The sequence below is a fragment of the Eucyclogobius newberryi genome, unplaced genomic scaffold (assembly GCF_026437365.1).
Source record: "Eucyclogobius newberryi isolate DKJ021-1_F unplaced genomic scaffold, fEucNew1.0.hap1 SCAF_11, whole genome shotgun sequence".
In the NCBI taxonomy this organism is placed as follows: domain Eukaryota; kingdom Metazoa; phylum Chordata; class Actinopteri; order Gobiiformes; family Gobiidae; genus Eucyclogobius; species Eucyclogobius newberryi.
Window position 1 is genome coordinate 19,320,941 of NW_027315735.1, and position 17,262 is coordinate 19,338,202.

Sequence of the window (17,262 nt, forward strand, 5' to 3'; positions counted from 1 at the left end):
CCCACCTGTGACATTCTTATGCACACTCATTTATCATGTTTAGAGGTTTCCATTTTTTTCAGCACTTTTCTTCCCAAACCTATCCCCCTTTCTTCAACAAGAAATTACCCACAGCCTTTCTCTGCTCCATTAGTCAAGACTTTACATCTCTTGGAAACTACCAATAGTATCTATTTAAGTTCGAAAAGCTTTTTTCTTAACTTACTGAAAATAACATGAATATCCCATTGATAACCACTTTTGTGTCTCTTGCTGTGTAGCCTGTCTGCGGAGGAATACAAAGTCTTCTTGGAGCAAAGGGAGGAGAAACTTAAAGCAGATGCAGTTGCAACTGCGGCAGCAGCTGCTGAAGCTCTCACAGGAAAGAAGAAATGATTCTGCAGCAGCATATTCCTATTTATTATTGTTTGTTTATGAAGAATTTCACTCAGATCACACACTGTATCTGTATCTGTCAGATGTTAATAAAAGCTCATGCATTTTTGCTGCTTTTGTCCTCTTCATTTGTAGTGATTTGAAGTGTACATTTTAAGGGGTGGTGGGGTTTAGAAAAAGCCAACCTGAGTGATTATCTTCTACTCTAAAAGTTAATTTTGCGTTTGCTTTAAAAGTTTTCATTTAGTCTCTATGGAATTCATATATTTTATGAACACATTTTTATCAACCCAGGCAGAAAACTGCACCAATAATCACTCCTGGTGTTTCTTAAAAAATTTTTAATCCAAGGAAATCAAGTATAAACTGATCATCTATGGCTATTTCATATTGGGTATGTAGTTAATTTAGTCATAAATATACGTAGATTAGGTCTATTTCAGCCACATGTTTTGCCGTGTTGGGACATGTCCAGAAGGGTCGGGACAGCTCCTCTGGACAGCTCCTTGGGACAGCTCCAGCTCCTCGGGAAACTCCCACTCTTGACTTTTGGTCTGTGCTTTGCAAAAGGAGCCAGTTGTGTTTGATTTCAGCAGGTGAGTTTACCGCAAGTCAACATAAACATTTGCGGTGAATACTGGGCTTTTACAACCTAAACTAAACTATTGATTGGCAGCTTCAGATGTTTAGCCATTTAGCCTGTTACTCCTGAAAACCTCTGTTGCCTCCACGTGGCCTGCGTGATATAAAAGCCTCTGCGCTGCTCATTTCAAAACTGCCTTTGTGTATATTTTTTCACTAGATCCTAAAATATATTTGAAATCATGTGTAGCTTGTATTTTTCTTAAACTTGACCTAACTGGTTCTTACCAAAGGACCTGCAACACTGTTGTTGAGAGTATTCAGCACCAGGGGGCAGCACTTAACCACATGGATTGGATGGATGAATCCCGTGGACAACCCATCATTGCTGCACCCAATTAATGATCCTTTATTTAAGTGGCCTTACTGACTGAAATAATGATCAGTTATAACATTCATCTCATAATAACACCTACAAACATGTAGAAAATATAGATGTGCCTATTGTCTTGTCCTATGTCCATACCTTGCAATTTCATGCATTAAAACACCCAGGTTGCATTGGGTGGTCTAAAATAGGTTTACATTAACATTGTTGGCCATAACTGTCATACTGTACCTCTAATTTTAGCTTTCTCTCTCTTCTTTTTGTGTGCCCCTTCCCCCTTCTCCACAGAGCTTCTCAATGGAGGCTGAGAATAGCACTCAGAACAGGAATGCCTATATATGGAGCCTGGCGCAGGTACATCAAGCGAATGTGGGCGAGTGTAATTTGTAAAGAAGGTTCGTTGTGATGCTGATGGGAGGGGTCTCATTGTGCCTACTATTATGTGGCGCATCATCATAAGTGGGAGGTGGTTCTGTGCACGCAAAGCCTCGACGTCCAGCGAGTGCGTCAGTCTGACTCAGATCGTGTCTCGTCATGTGTGTGCGTCAGAGCTGTTGCTGAGCGAAAAGTCGCTCCAGGGCAGAACGGAGGAGAGGATGGGAGGGAGGTGGTTACTGTGATGCTGAGGATGAAGCAGGGATCTTGGCCGTGACGACACAAGTGCATCAGCAGCATTAAGTGCACTTTAATATAAATGCATTTGTATGACAATCAAATACACTTATAAGCATCACAATAGAACACTGGTCCACAATGTCCATTTGCAGTAAATAGCATGTTCTTAATACAGTTTATCTCTTTTTAAATGATAAAAATCTCTCTCTTCTATTTACAGACCAATATCTCTTCATACAAATGTACAAATGTGTACAACCTTTCTGTAAATCACATATGCCTATATCCACAGACATATGCAGTATGTAGTAACATTGTTTTTAAATGTCACACAAACATACATTTTACACAATATATTAACTTAGCCTTTAAAAGCTAGAACGTAGGAATCAATCCTTTACTTGACCGTAGACAACTCTACGTGAGTATGTCGACACCATGGGAATAGTACCATTCTCAACCCGTGTCGCTTGGTAACTGAATAGAAATAGCACCCCATCCATATTCTCATTTTTTAAAACAAAACATTTTATATTATAACCCCTCTTAAAAAAGAAGAATCTCTCATTCACAAAGTCAGTTGTGCCTCAATGCACCGCTCACCAGTGGAGCAGCGATGCAACTATCCATTTGTCATGGACAAAGATGAAGAGTTCAGAGTTCAGCAGGTCAGGGGCATTTCAGGCACAAGAAGCCGCTATAAGCTGCCAGCATTGCAAATATTGATGCTGCAAGAATATCCGGCCGACTGCCCTCAGGCCCCACAAGACCTGGAGAGCCACATTCAGAGTCTAATGTATAGTACAGCGAAGCAGTGGGTTATGGCATGATTAGAGCTTCGGCAAACTTGTAGACAATCTTGTAAAGCGATGAACACTTGGACATACTTTGTACTGTAGATGAGATCACCACATGCCAGGATCTCTTAACTGTTGAGTTTTTGTTTTGTTTTTTTGTTTTTGCACAATACATAAAAATACACACAATTTAAGATGACGCTTTATGTATGGAATGCTAAAGATCTGGAGCAGCAAACCCAAAACTTAAAGTATTTTAGATTCAGGTTGAATACTGTTTGGTTCTGTATTGACTTTTCAAGGCTAAATTTCAATATTTTATTGAAATATTTTGAATACAGTGATAATGGTTTTTCTAGTATTTGTAAACATTTCACTTTCAAGGTTTGGATTTTACTGCTGCTTGTCTAGCAAAAGTGCTAGAATTGTTCCGACCACTGACAATAATTTTACTTTGTGTTCACAACAGAATTTTCACTACGAGTGAATACAATTGCGTGTCTGGAAAGTAAACAGCGCAAATTAGTTCAGAGAATGTTCTCTTTTTCTTTTACAGAGGATGGTAATGGAAGTAGCACACGCTCAGGACTCAGTCAGTCCTGAATCCATGTGTTTTTACCATTGTCAAAATGTAGCCACCGGTTTGTATTAGTTCTGTAGAGATTATGACTTAACAAAAGCCAATTATTTTTCTCAGAGATATGTCGGAATTAGTCCATTAAGTTATATACATTATGTATATTTATACACTTAATCATTTTTTACTTTTCAGTAAAAGGGGCTCCATAAAATATGACAATATGCCATACTTGATGAAGTAAGTCACAGACTTATTTTAGAACAGAGGAACTTCCACTCCCATCTGAAAGAGAAGAACAAAAATAAGGAAAATATTAGTCACACAATTATTAAAGTGGCTTTGTGATTAATACATCTGATTCTATGTGTGGAGCTTACCTTTGTGGAAGCACTGTGAGGATGGATGACATTGGAGTTGATACAACTCAGGTTGTTGCCCCAAGCCAGGGGTGATCGAGGCACCTGCCCCAAACATGGGTTCCAGGACAGCCAGTTCCTCGAGGAGGGACTGAGTGCAGGTCATAGCAGGCGATGGCGAGGCGACAGGTGAGGACACTGGTCCAGGGGACGCCGTGAGGATCAGGGGAGGGGAAGCTGGGATGGAGGAGCAGGACGACACAGGAGATGAAACCACCTCAATCTCCATAGGCTCCTCTGCTAGCCCCTCCCCTTCAGCATGGACCCTGCGCTCTGTAGTCGCACTTGCCCCACAGCCAGCCATGGAGTTACAATGCGCCGATTGAGCGCTACACATGTGGCCCACTCCCTCAAACTGGGAGGGTTGGTGCCAACAGACAGGGGTCTGAGGAGATGTGGGATCAGGATCAAAAAGCATTGGAACAACTGGAGGTGAAGGAGCCTGAAAGGAAGCAAAGTCATCTTGGAGGAGGGTTTCAAGAATATTCTCTTCAAACAGAGAGTTGTCCTCATCGAAAAACATAGGAATGTCCAGCCCTCTCCAAGCCTTAATGGGATAGAAGTCCCGTAGCACATGAACCGAGTCTACATCAGTGGTCTCTAAAGCGGGGGACATGAATGGAGAGGGGGGACATGAGGAAGGTGACATTTTGGACAATAGAGGGTCCATGTAGTACCCCTCTGCCAATGAACTGATGTGTTGGGCAAGAAGGGAGATTTCTGCATGCTCCTTCTCTCGCTCTATTGAGAAGAATGAGAGACAAGGCTGTTTACCAGGGGAAGCCTCTGGTGTAAGCAGGCCCTCAGGAGGGCACTGAAGGGGTCCCAGGGGGACATCTACGTAAAGCGGGCCCCTAACTTCAGGCAGCGTCATTACTGTACAGTCACCATCTCCTGGGCTGTCAGGAGTGGGGGGAAGTTTTTCGTAAAGTGAACCACTGCAAGGCTCTATTGGGAAAAGCAGATCTGTAGAAGGGGTGGGCAGTGCCAGGGGCAGTTTAGTGGATAGAGTTGTTGGGGGCATGGGGCTAGATGCTGTAGTGGGAGGGGCCGAGGCTGGGGCAGTGGAGGTGGTTGCTGTGGTCATTGTGGCGCTGGGAGGGGGTGTGGTGGTACCTGTGGGGTCAAAACTGAACAGAGGCTCACCGAATGGGAAGGCAGCCCCACTGACCTGGGGCGTGTAGGGCGGGGTGCACACAAACTCTTTCATCTGAGTCTGTGAGGTGGGCACAGGGGGGAGGGGCAGGGGTAGAGAGGGCAACGGTGGGTCGAGCTGAAAGGACGGTGGCAGAAGAATGTTTTGTGTAAGAAAGTCTAAGTCTGCCACTGTTTCCACGGTGACTGGTGTGGGGGAAGATGTGGCAGAGCGGATCTCGTCTCGGACAGAAGGATGCTGTTGGAAGAAGCTCTCCTCCTCCAGGGAGGAGAGACTGGAGCGGGGGTCTCCCTCCTGCTGAATGGGCTCTGTGGCAGAGCTGCTTGGCTCATCAGAAGAAGTCACACTGCAGCCGGCAGTGCTGAAGTCAAACGACTGGCCTGACAGGCCGCTGCTTCCCGGGGTGAATACTTGGTCAGGACTGGATAGGGTCTCAGGGGACTGAAGGCTCAGACCCTCCTGCTGGGTTGTCCCAGCATTTAGCACTATATTAAGTTGGGTCGTCTCAGAACTGAGTTGGTGACGGACTGCCCAGGCCTCAGAATCACTACAACAAAAATCAGAATTAATTTAGTTTTCAAATTTTGTTTATTTTTTTAACTGAATTAGCGCTAGTAAAACCCACCTGATGATGTAATTGTTGCTAGTGACTGGCACCTCCCCAGGCTGTAGCTGTAGTACCATGTAGAGCCAAACCCACGTCTGGTCTTGAGTCTGAATACGGACCACCATCTCGGCTCTGCCCTCTCCGCCTTCCCTCACTGTTAAAGACAAGATCCGTTGTTGACACCACATTGTCATTTAATTAATCTGAGTGCTGTTCATATTGTGCCTGTGGGCTCTCAGTGTTGTGTGTGGGCAGCATGTTTGTAACATGTGAAGAGTGTACTCACACAAGCTGCGGTGCTGTGCCGAGGCATGTGACAGGTCCTGTGGGTGGAGGAGGCTGTACCAGGAGCGGGATCGCAGTGCTGTCACATCAAAGCCCAGATAGAAGCTCACACTGCAGGCCAGAGTGGGCGTCACGTTAGAACATAATGTTATAGTTTCCACGTTAACACTTCACACTCACTTTTCCTGTGCAGAATACAGCCTCATATCCCGACCATGCTGGGAGTAGAAACAAGCCAGAAACAGGCTAGCCTCTGCCAGAGTTCCTGTGGTGCTGGGAGCCTCCCTCTCGGTGCTTGATCCAGAGCGACTTGGGTGGGGCTCCAGAGGAGAGCAGAAACACACCCACACCGGGTTAGATGCCCAATAGGACCCAGCTGTCAGCGAGGATGGAGGAGACAAGCAGCGAGCTCGTATCAGAACTAGTTTATTTCCAGCACTCTGCCTACGGACTGATTTCGATGTGTTGAAATGGCAGCGCAGGAGACGATCTATAAAAATGCAAAGTTTATATGATAAAATATTATATTAACTGTATATTATACATCTCAGAAATCAATATTATGTTTCACTTTATATTTATTTTAGCATTCTTACCAGTTTCCAGTGAAGAAGAAGTTGATAGACTGGTCCTCAAAACTAAATGGTCAGCTGCATCAATTATATCATACACACTATCCCCTTGTGCCACTAAATCAACCTATAAATGCCAAGAACACCGAAGATTACTTCTTCTCATCTCAACCGAAATGCATTGTCACGGGTATTATCCTTTTAACTTACCATTGAATGTCCCAGATGCTCTGACACACTGTCAGACAGGTATAAGAGCTTGCCTTCCCCAGTCAGTAGCATGAGAAAGCCTGGCACCGCCTGCATTAACTCAGACAGCTCGTAAAAAGACAGAAATCCTGCGGACTCCTCCAGACAAGAACTTCCCACCTCTGTGGAAAAAGACAAAAACACATTAATGCCTATCATGTAACTACACTGCCACGTTACAATGGCAGGCTGCGGCGTTTCAGCACCACGGACAGCGACACAAGAGCAGCGCTTTAAAACTATCTGCACACATTTACATTGGTATATCAGTTAGTATTTAATAAAAGAAATACATTTCTGGCTCACATGCAGGAGCACTTGTTGATTCAGAGAAAGTGTACATTTCAACAGGTCCTTACCTTGCGTGAAGAAGACTGACTTCCTTGTGTACATGCAAGCCAGTGACATGATGTGTAGATATGAAAGCCGCGCTTTATCGGAGTCCGCGATGGGTAACAAGTCTTTCAAGTTCCGGATCTCGGCGTTGATTTGGTCCCGGCGAGCCTTGGACGCGCCTTTGGTTGAGCGGTACATCACGGCGGAACTGCAGGGTATTCCTCCGGTCAGAAGACGAGATTTTCTGAGTGTTGCTGACAAGATTTGGTGGAAATTGAGACCTGTTATTGGACTTTCATTTCAGCTCTGGTTGCTCCAGAGTCCGGCTTGTTCTTCTACTGCGCACGCTGAGGTCCGCAGAGCGGCAAGGTACAGCTACCACGAACCGTAAATCTGGTTGAAGACTCTGCTCGCCGGTCACTTATATAGCCTGGGACTCCCAACGCACCAACACCGACGTAAAAGAGCGGGAGGGGTCGCTTCAACGTTGGGAGGGGGGAGACTTCCACCGCTCAGAGCGTATACAACCCGCATTGAGCAGTGGAAGTTTCTCTCCATCCTCCCCTCTTGCCCTCTCCTTTCGGTGACTCTGGCTCGACGTCAGCTCTTCCTTCTACTCCTTCATGACGTCGGTCTGAAACAGGGAGCTCCGGCGACGCAAAAAGCCCGATTTGGACAAAACCGAGAAAGAGGCGTGGCCAGAGTAGAAACGTAAATGGAGTCACCACCGGACTCCGGTGTGTTGGGGGTTTGGAGTGAGGGGGATGGGGAGACCGGGTACATGAGCAGATCTGTGCTTATGTGCCATCGTCGAGCTGCTGGGACGGATCTCTTACACGTAGCCATCATTTTCATCCTCAGACAGTGGCCATTAAGTGAAATATTCAGAATGTGATACCCATCGCTATGAAATAAGGATAGACTTATTTTAGTTGAAGGACAGTGCCTGTAGCAAATATGCGTAAACGTAAAAGTACTGGACTGAGTAGAAGTTGAGGAAGGCTGATAAACGCAATGACATTGCACCGCTCACCATAGCATAAAACAGCAACGATGCAATTAATTGCATCCTGCCAGAATGTCATATATGTTAAAAATGTACTATGCTACTTTTCCTGGAATGTTCCACAAATGGTTTTAAACATATTTATCTCTATGGAGACAAGCAGGTGACACCACCACAGGTCAGATGTATGGTGAGGCTCACGCAAATAAGATTTTTGTATGGTATCTATTCACTTAAATAAAATACGATGTTTAATGGCATACAGTACAAATGCATTTCATGACGAGCTCCAATCCAAACAATGTCTTCCTTTATTTGACATGTTGATAATTAGATGCGCGTTCACTGCCGCCTTATTGCGCAACCTGCAAAACGCAGCCACTAGTAGCACGTGAGGTAAGCACTGCTGCAGCTAAAAATAGATTTCACCTGTGACTGACACAAGGAGCGCGAGGCATTAGGATCCCAGTCATGTATTTATAAAATACCCTTCATATTCGTGCCAATATGGGCTACTAGACATAGCACTATATAATAACAACATGTGAAGCGCTCTGTTTGGGTTCTCATGAGGTGAGACTGTGGAAACCATTGGTGGAACTATCTTGCTTCATACGTTTTTGGTTTGAGAGAGAAATGCTATATTATATGCTCTTCTTTACACCAGAGAAAGAAAATATTAGGAAATATTACAAAGAAGTTGGCATTTTTCCTCATACTCATGTTGGTCCAAAGTGCGGTCATTGCTCAGGTACATAGAGGCATCAGGTAACATTTGCCACACAAGGTAAAACAGTGACAATTCTCACTTGAAAACTAATTGTGAAGGTTTAAGGTTTTACACATAGACATTTAAACAGTTGTAGAAATATACACAAAAACTGTTTAATTTCTCAGCCACCCTTCCATGCAGTACATTCATCCTCTCAAACAGCATCATCAACCACCATTCTCTCTTTTCACATGCACTTTCACTGTTGGAGTCTCAGACAACTTTCACATGCTCAAGATCAGCCGGGTGCAGAACATCAGTCCACTCTGAACAAGTAGGGCACCTGTCTTTTGTCCCCAGCAGAGACAGTCTGAGCAACCACACTGTAACCAGTCCTGTATAAAGTTTAAAACAGTTAACAGTTAGAGTGGCATTTTTGTAAAAACACAAGGTGTACAATCACTGTGCCTGTTCCAATCAGGAGTGTTTGCACATGGGGCTTTTCCCATGTGGCTGAGCAGAAGGATCTACACTGCCCCCAAAACAAAGAGAAAAACAAGGGGAGACCGATCTTTTTCTGTTGCTGGGACCATCAAAAAATAATCTCTTTAACTAATTTTAGCTGATGATCTGAATACTGTTCTTCTCCAAAAAGGGGTTTCAAAAAACCTTTCTCAATTGAGGGCACATTCAGGCTTGTTCAAATGTGTGACATCAAATTAAGACCCATTTCAGAGTGTCCTTTTATTGTGCCCAGTCTAAGGCACACCTGTGCAATATTAATTAGCCTCTTGATATTCCCCATATATGAGGTGTGATGGATTATTCATATTATTATCAATTTCTCAATAGAACAGATTTTAACAGATTTTGTTTTTAAATATTTGTTCTTTTGCTTTTATATTTTTGTCTTATTTATTATCCATTTGCTTTCAAAAACGAAAATAAAGAAAAGTCACTGGTAGCTTTCATATAATCATTTGCCACATTTCAGAGCAGTAGCTCAGTGGTTAGACTCATCCACCAACCCGAAGATTGCAGTAGTTGTTTACCACGCCATTTATAGATGTGTATGGATTTTAAATTATAATCCCATATTCACCTTCTCTTCATCTTCTCTTCAAGCTAGCTAGCCTTTTTTTCTCATTCTAGAGGATTTTTTTATCTCTCCATTGAGATTAAAAGAAATGTTTCAATTACAAATGACATCAATAGGCTCTCATAGAGGGTGCACATGAACTGATAAGTGCAATGGAGTGAAATTAATTATTATCATCATTATTTTTTGCCTCAAGCTTACTTTTGTCTGCTAATTCCAAATTTAATTTGAATTGATTAATTAAGCATGGCATCCTTAGTCTTTGTCTCATTTCAAACATTATGTGTGTTATTGATAATCAAATGGTATGTTTTCTACTCCTGATTGTGCAGTTGTCTGACCTCCAATGCAGAAGGTGGGTTTAAGAGTGATTGCATCATTGCCAAAGGAGTTAACAATTCACAAAAATATATTACATTTAAAGATGATAAGACAAGATAAGCCTTTATTTGTATCACAATGGGGAAATTCAAATGTTGCAACACAAAGTAGGCACAGAAGTGACTAATAAAGAACTTCTTATACTATATAATAATAACAATAGTGACACTCTTTATTTTTGAAAGGTGAAAAGTACAGAATGTTGCCTATGAGGAAGGTGAAACCCATGAATAGTTCACTTTAATTTGGTTGTGATTTGGCATTTAATATTCAGAGCCTCATCACTTTAAAAGAACCATTCCTCTGCATAATTTACTCGACAGCCTGGTCATTAATGCGTCGGCCAACTGCAAACTTGTAAGATTAATGCATGTTTTGTAACTTTGAATCTGTTGCATTCTGCTTACCCACTATTTTGTTCTCAGGTGTTGTTTTTGCACTTAAAACTGTGGCATAGTGGCAAATAAAAGTGTAAGATTTTTTCAAGCATAACACTTGATATGATTACTTTGAAACCTAGCCAAAAAAGCTCTTGGTGGCATAATGCTAAATTCTTTGAATGAATTGCATGTTATCTTTTGTTTATATTGCAAAGTTGCATTCTGTTATGATTCACATCATAAGCCTTTTCCAGTGCTCAGTGCTAAAAGGAGCTCAACAGTGACAGCCCACCATTTGGTTCCAGAGGTAAATTTCCCATTACATTTTCACATAGACTTTCTGGGAACAAAAAGTTTGAAATTTTTCTCAGGGCAGTGGCGTTGGAGATGCTAAATAGTAAATATTCTGACACCATCTTATCACATTGTTCTATGACTATTTAGCTCTATCTATAAGTCTCATTAAGGATGTTTTTGCTTTTTTTTCATCTTTAATCGTAGTTTGATTTCGAACTCTATTGTGTGGAGGAATGATGAAATCTGCTCCTGTAGCAGCTCAAAACATGTACACGGTGTAAAAGCTGCTATAATCTGATAACAAATAGTGAAATATCTACAACTCTGCCTGGTAGAAAACCTGATAAACACATTTATTACAGAAATATGGACTTTGGGATAAGATACAGAGTTGAGCTGATCACCTTTCTCAACTTTGATAAATTGAGGTTGAGGAAATAATGTTTGTTGGCTGATGCAAACAAGCTTCCTCTGTACTATCAAAGCAATAACAGCGAAACAACTTTAGACTTTAGAGCTTGATATTGTGTCATCAGACATCACACATCATATAATTTTCTGCTAGCCAAATGTTAAACTAATGGAGATTTGTAGATGTTAAATAATAATAATAATAATAATTAGTTTATGTGGTGAGGATAGTGCATGTTAATGAACATAAATTATACACCTGCTGTAAACAAGCCGGATTGTAGCCATAGACTCATTTCCATTTGTCCCGCATGCACTTTCACAAACACACTTTCATACCCCAGCATACATGGCACATGACACTGGCAAGGTGGTGTCTTGCCCAAGGACACAATGACAGTATGCACTACTGCCCCCATGTGGCACCTGGCATTCCAACATTCTTCCATCCAAGTACTGACCAGGCCCATCCCTGCTTAGCCTCTGAGATCTGACGAGATCTGACTTTGACAAGTTGGTATGCCCAAGTTAACATATTTTAGTCAAATTGATGGCTCAATTCTTAATTTAAAGGTTTAATAATGTATAATAATAATAAATAAATATAGCCGCAAGCGGCAATGATCGGCCCTCGCTACGCCGCCGCCACGCCGCAAGAGGAGGGGGCGCTAACGCGCCCCAATTGTCCTTTTATTACGCCTACTGCTGAATCTGTGACGCTGTATAGTATCATAAACTATACATTTTCGGAAAGCGCTCGCGCTTTCCTACCTCATGGTGTGGGTCCCTGGTCACTGACGGGTACTTTCGATAATTTTGAGTGGGCTCCGCCCACTTTGTGTTTTTGGCCCTCTATACAGTAATAATGTTCAATTTTTGCATTACATGCTTATATGCACGGAACATGCAAGAGATGGGGAACGTATTCGTGAGCTACTTAGCGCAAATGAGTGCTTTATATGGGGATGTAAGTGCTCGTTTAGTGCGAACTTTTGCACGGGCTTCGCCCGTTTACAACGGTAATGTTCCATTTTCCTACAACTAATTAGTATGCACGGGGCGTGCATGAGTGGAGGAGTGCGTTAGTGAGTGTTTGGAAGTGGGCGAGCGCTTCGCGCTCGATTTCGTGCGCACTACGTGCGCACTTTCGCAGCCGTGCTTCGCACGGCCTTACGAGATTAATAGGCCTCTCGCCAGCTTGTGGCGCTCGGGCCTAATAATAATGTATTATTATTATTATTTTTATTGAGCGTCTGCGTGATGTCATGCAGGCACTATATGTTCTTGTATTTCACGTATTTTTTATTATTATATTTTCCATGATTTTCCATTTAGCCAGTTTCAACTCCTTAACGCTTCAACCGATTTCAACAAGTTATACCTCATTACGATCGCTTTCGCAGTAGTACGTGTGCTATTACTTTTGACATTTGAACAACTTGTACTTTTTGCAGAATTGTCGAATTTTCAAAAGTATTAAGTTTCCCCATTTAAATGAATTTGGGCATTGAGTGTCTGCGGAATTCTTTAGGCTTTATTCTTTACGGCTGCGAAAGTGCGCAGGTAGTGCGCACGAAATCGACCGCGAAGCGCTCGCCCACTTCCAAACACTCACTAACGCACTTCTTCACTCATGCACGCCCCGTGCATACTAATTAGTAGTAGGAAAATGGAACATTACCGTTGTAAACGGGCGAAGCCCGTGCAAAAGTGCGCACTAAACGAGCACTTTACATTCCCCATATAAAGCACTCATTTGCCCTAAGTAGCTCACGAATACGTTCCCCATCTCTTGCATGTTCCGTGCATATAAGCATGTAATGCAAAAATTGAACATTATTACTGTATAGAGGGCCAAAAACACAAAGTGGGCGGAGCCCACTCAAAATTAACGAAAGTACCGGTCAGTGACCAGGGACCCACACCATGAGGTAGGAAAGCGCGAGCGCTTTCCGAAAATGTATAGTTTATGATATTTGAAAAATGGGAAATGCATCGGAATATTATTCTTTCTTTCTTCTTCTTCTTCTTCTTCTTCTTCTTCTTCTTCTTCTTCTTCTTCTTCTTCTTCTTCTTCTTCTTCTTCTTCTTCTTCTTCTTCTTCTTCTTCTTCTTCTTCTTCTTCTTCTTCTTCTTCTTCTTCTCGGGACCAACTCCCCTATTTTTCACCCAGTGAACATTGACGAAAAGTCACAAAAATGTTCACACCTCTAAAAATCGTGCCTCTCTACATTCTGGCTATTTCCTTTTTCTAAAATTTAAAAAATTGGCGCGTCAGCGCCCCCAAATGTACCAAAAATGCATTGAGAGATGGGAAATGACCCAAAAAAAATCTGATCGTAGAATCATGAAATTTGGCGCAGAGGTAGATGGTGACAAGAGAAGTAAAAAATATTATTACGGCAACGCCGTCCGCCCAACCAAATGTCGGCCATATTGCTTCAAAAATGGCTAAACATGACTTCGGAGTTTTTCCAAACGTCGTACTTTTACGAACTCCTCCCAGGGCGTTGGCCCTAAAAAGCTGAAATTTGGTGAAAATGCTACTGAGGAGTGGGACATCAAAAGCTATCCAAATTACATTGATACCTCTCACGGTCTCTGTGCGGCGAAGCCGCAAACTGTAGCAAAAATTTCAGAAATCTCCCAAATTTAACATTTCTGCCGTTTGCGCAGATAAAGTCCGAATTGCGTCAAATTAGAATCAGTTGTTAAACTATTTGCCCTAAACCTACTTGAAGTGAAATAAATTAATTTGGAGCCACAGCGCCCCCTACAGATTTTATATGGAGGTTAAATATTTAGTTTTGCGAAATTATATGAAATTTGACACACAACTCAATTTTGGCATCCCCATCAAAAAAGTCAATGAGACCCATGTCATAATTGTTATGGCTTTGCCGTAACGATGACCGAAACCTTCCATGTTATTCCAATGGGGAAATCGCCAGAACATGTTTACACTTTAGACTTTCACAAACTCCTCTTAGGGCGTTAGCCCTATTAACCTGAAATTTGGTGAGACTCATCTTCAGGGGTGGACCGTCAAAAGTTATCCACATTTTTATTCTAAGAGTCACGGTGTCTGTGCGGCAAAGCCGCACATTTTGCCAAGAATTCAAAATAAAATTGCTTTTTGATGGTAAAACAAAGGGGAGAAGATGTGACAGCGTCACAGATTTAGCAGTAGATGCCTCTTGCGGCGTGGCGGCGGCGTGGCGAGGGCCGATCATTGCCGCTTGCGGCTATATTTATTATTATTATTGTGGTTGGAGGGAGGGACGGGGAGCATAGCTGTAAGAGGAGGGTGAGAGAGGAGCGAGGAGCCATGAGTGCTCAACTACCTGACAGCAAATGGACTCAATTAAAGAGCTGTATTTGAGCCCAAAAAACAGCAGTTTGCCTCAAATTCATGGCTGATGGGCTCAGTTGTTCTATCACTCCATTGCTTGCACAAGAAATCAAGACACATGATTTTCCATGAAAAAACATTTAGACCTGCATTCTGATTGGAGCTGGAATGAAAACTCTCAATATTCCAGAAGAACTATGGCAACATCTGCACTCTGTACAGATGATACTTTTACAGATAATTTTACAGAAGCCTATGATTGTCTATACTGGTTAGGAATAGCTACAGCAACACATTTTCATTTTAGCCTGTATGAATTAGAATGCACTGGAATGTTCCTCTTTTGTCTCATAGCTCTTAGCTCAATGATTCATTCCCAAATCCTCATTAATTTCAGTCACTCCTCAACCGTTTTATTCTTCATCGCTTATTCACCAACACTTACTGTGTGTCACTATCCTCCCTGACAGCTGTAGAAAGGCCACAATTATTCTGGGTCTTTCTAGGACACTCAAACACATTACTTTTATTTGTGTCTGCTTTTCACCAACAGGTGTGATTTTCACAGCTTCGTCGTCTTTGGCAGAACGCAAAAGTGCGGATGAGAGACAAACATGTCTCTCCACGACCTTAGTCATCACATCACAGGGAACAGAGTGGACAGATCATGGCAACATTTCTGTGAGTTTACAAAGTTTTTACACAGCAAATGTCTTCACAGTGAAGTTGTATTCTGCTCAAATATGTGGATGGTAAGTAAACAAAAGATGAGTTTCACATGCCAAAGGTGATGTGCTTGTCCTCTTTCCCATAAGGCCATCTTTTCTTTCACTGTTTATTTTTACACCCAGAGCGTCAAGGTCTGTACTCTGTTTCTTGAAAGGATGGAGCTAATCTGTCGCCTAGCAACACCTCCCACTCGTGCATCCAAGCGGCAGTGAGAGGATGTGGAGTAAAATGGAGAGTTGAGTGAAAAAGTGGGTAAAAATCTGAGAACATTTAGGGGATAATACACAAGTGATACAACCAACTGTTTTTCATATTACTGGTTGAAAAAACACATTTCCAGTACAACTGTATTTTGAACAGCTAATTATATCTTTGTCTGACGATGTATGATAAACAAACAGATGAAACAAGCAGATTGCAAGTGCTCACTGAAGGACCAGACAATAATGATTTTATGAGATAGACATGGATCCTTCCCAGGCCCCTCAAAGCTTACACTTGTCCCTTTATTCATTCACTTCTCAGCCACACTCAAGCTTCCCATATAGCTGCTGCAGCCCTGGACCTTACTGTCAGATGCAACTGCTGATCACACTATCGTTTCCCTCAAAGTATGCCAAGATTGTGTCAATTGTGTCATTTCTTATTAAATCCTAATTCTTGCATAGCTCTTCATTATGCTTCATTCGTTTGTGTGAGCCACAACCTTGTACCTATCTGCTGCTTTCAGTATGTTTATTTTTAGCTTTCAGGGCAGAGAACAGGGGACACAAGTTTTCAGTGGCGCACATAGTTACGTTAGTAATCTTTGTCTGCTCAAGGTCCAGCATCACAGCCAAGAGAGAATCTAAATAGATATTTTTTACAGATGATGGAGTTGGTTTGATTATCATGAATGAGCCTGCTCAAGGATAGATTGTCAGAGTATTGTGCAAATAAGAAGTAAAGAACAGCCTTCAGCCGTATTTTTAGCCCCCTCGTGAATATGTACTGTACTTTTCTTCCTTTGTGTACGGTTTTTATTATCCACCATATGCCTTTTCTCTCTTGGTGCTGATGCAGGGTTGCCATGGCAACATGATGTAGATGTGTTACATCATGAGAGACCTCCTAGCAGCAAAGCTTTCACTTCTCTCCCCCCATTGACAAGAACAGATACCTACATCTGCACCATGTTCTTTTGTTGGCCTCTTCCTATTACCCCTAATGGATTGTGCAAAAGCTGCTAAAAATAAACATCTGTTGGCCAGATTTCTATGTTCACGATCACATAATAATATTGCCTTTACATTATTTCACCCCCACTTCTCTCCCCCTAGTAGCTGTTATGAGTAATTTGCGGATCCATTCATTCAGAGCTTATTCATGAATGGACAAGGTCAATCACTTGTCAGTTCCACATAGAAACAGGGATTCTATCTATAGCACTACTAAAAATACATTCACACAAACAGAACCTGTATGCTGCTTAAAAACCCAGCCACAGGTGCTACGGTGGTACATTTCCCGTAAAAATGTCGACTGGATGTCATTGTTTCTGTTCATAAAACCACATGAAATATTGCAGTTAAGCGACTCAAATTAGTTGCAATACCTTGATATCATATTTATTTGTGAGACGTGTGTGTTGAGCTAGGTTTGTAGTTTAGTTGTTGTAGTGAAATACTTGCAATAAATAAGGGTTGGTAAAATGATGGTGCCTTGATGAAAGTGTCAACCAAGACATTTCAAATCTTTTAGTCCTTTAGTCTTGCTAGAGTCTGTCCTGATTGTGTTACTGCAAGTTACCCAGTTTCTTCCTACAGTCCAAAGACATTACTTGTGAAATACATACAGTATCATATAATGTCATCCTCATAATGTCCACAGTGTCTGGGATCTCTTGTCTCCCCAAAACACAAAAGTGAATATGTGAAAGGGTCCGCTTACTCACCCAA

The 17,262-nt window shown here is 42.1% G+C and overlaps 2 protein-coding genes across 2 annotated transcripts in view; one reads left to right on the top strand and one right to left on the bottom strand.

Moving 5' to 3' along the window:
- mrpl11 (mitochondrial ribosomal protein L11) overlaps window positions 1-484 on the top strand; it is a 39,042-nt gene extending 38,558 nt beyond the window's left edge. Inside the window, exon 6 of the mRNA XM_072437404.1 lies at window positions 261-484. Within this exon, the coding sequence (XP_072293505.1) occupies window positions 261-375 (115 nt within the window). The 3' untranslated portion in view covers window positions 376-484. The remainder of the gene's footprint in view (window positions 1-260) is intronic.
- Window positions 485-2,008: 1,524 nt separating this feature from the next.
- npas4a (neuronal PAS domain protein 4a) lies at window positions 2,009-7,467 on the bottom strand. The gene is made up of 8 exons (XM_072437374.1): window positions 6,982-7,467; window positions 6,584-6,744; window positions 6,398-6,500; window positions 5,982-6,291; window positions 5,803-5,912; window positions 5,535-5,670; window positions 3,715-5,456; window positions 2,009-3,619 (listed from the first exon to the last, which is right to left on the bottom strand). Exons 1-8 carry the CDS (start codon window positions 7,154-7,156, stop codon window positions 3,588-3,590), a joined length of 2,769 nt encoding a protein of 922 aa, XP_072293475.1. The 5' UTR covers window positions 7,157-7,467; the 3' UTR covers window positions 2,009-3,587.
- Window positions 7,468-17,262: the final 9,795 nt, after the last annotated feature.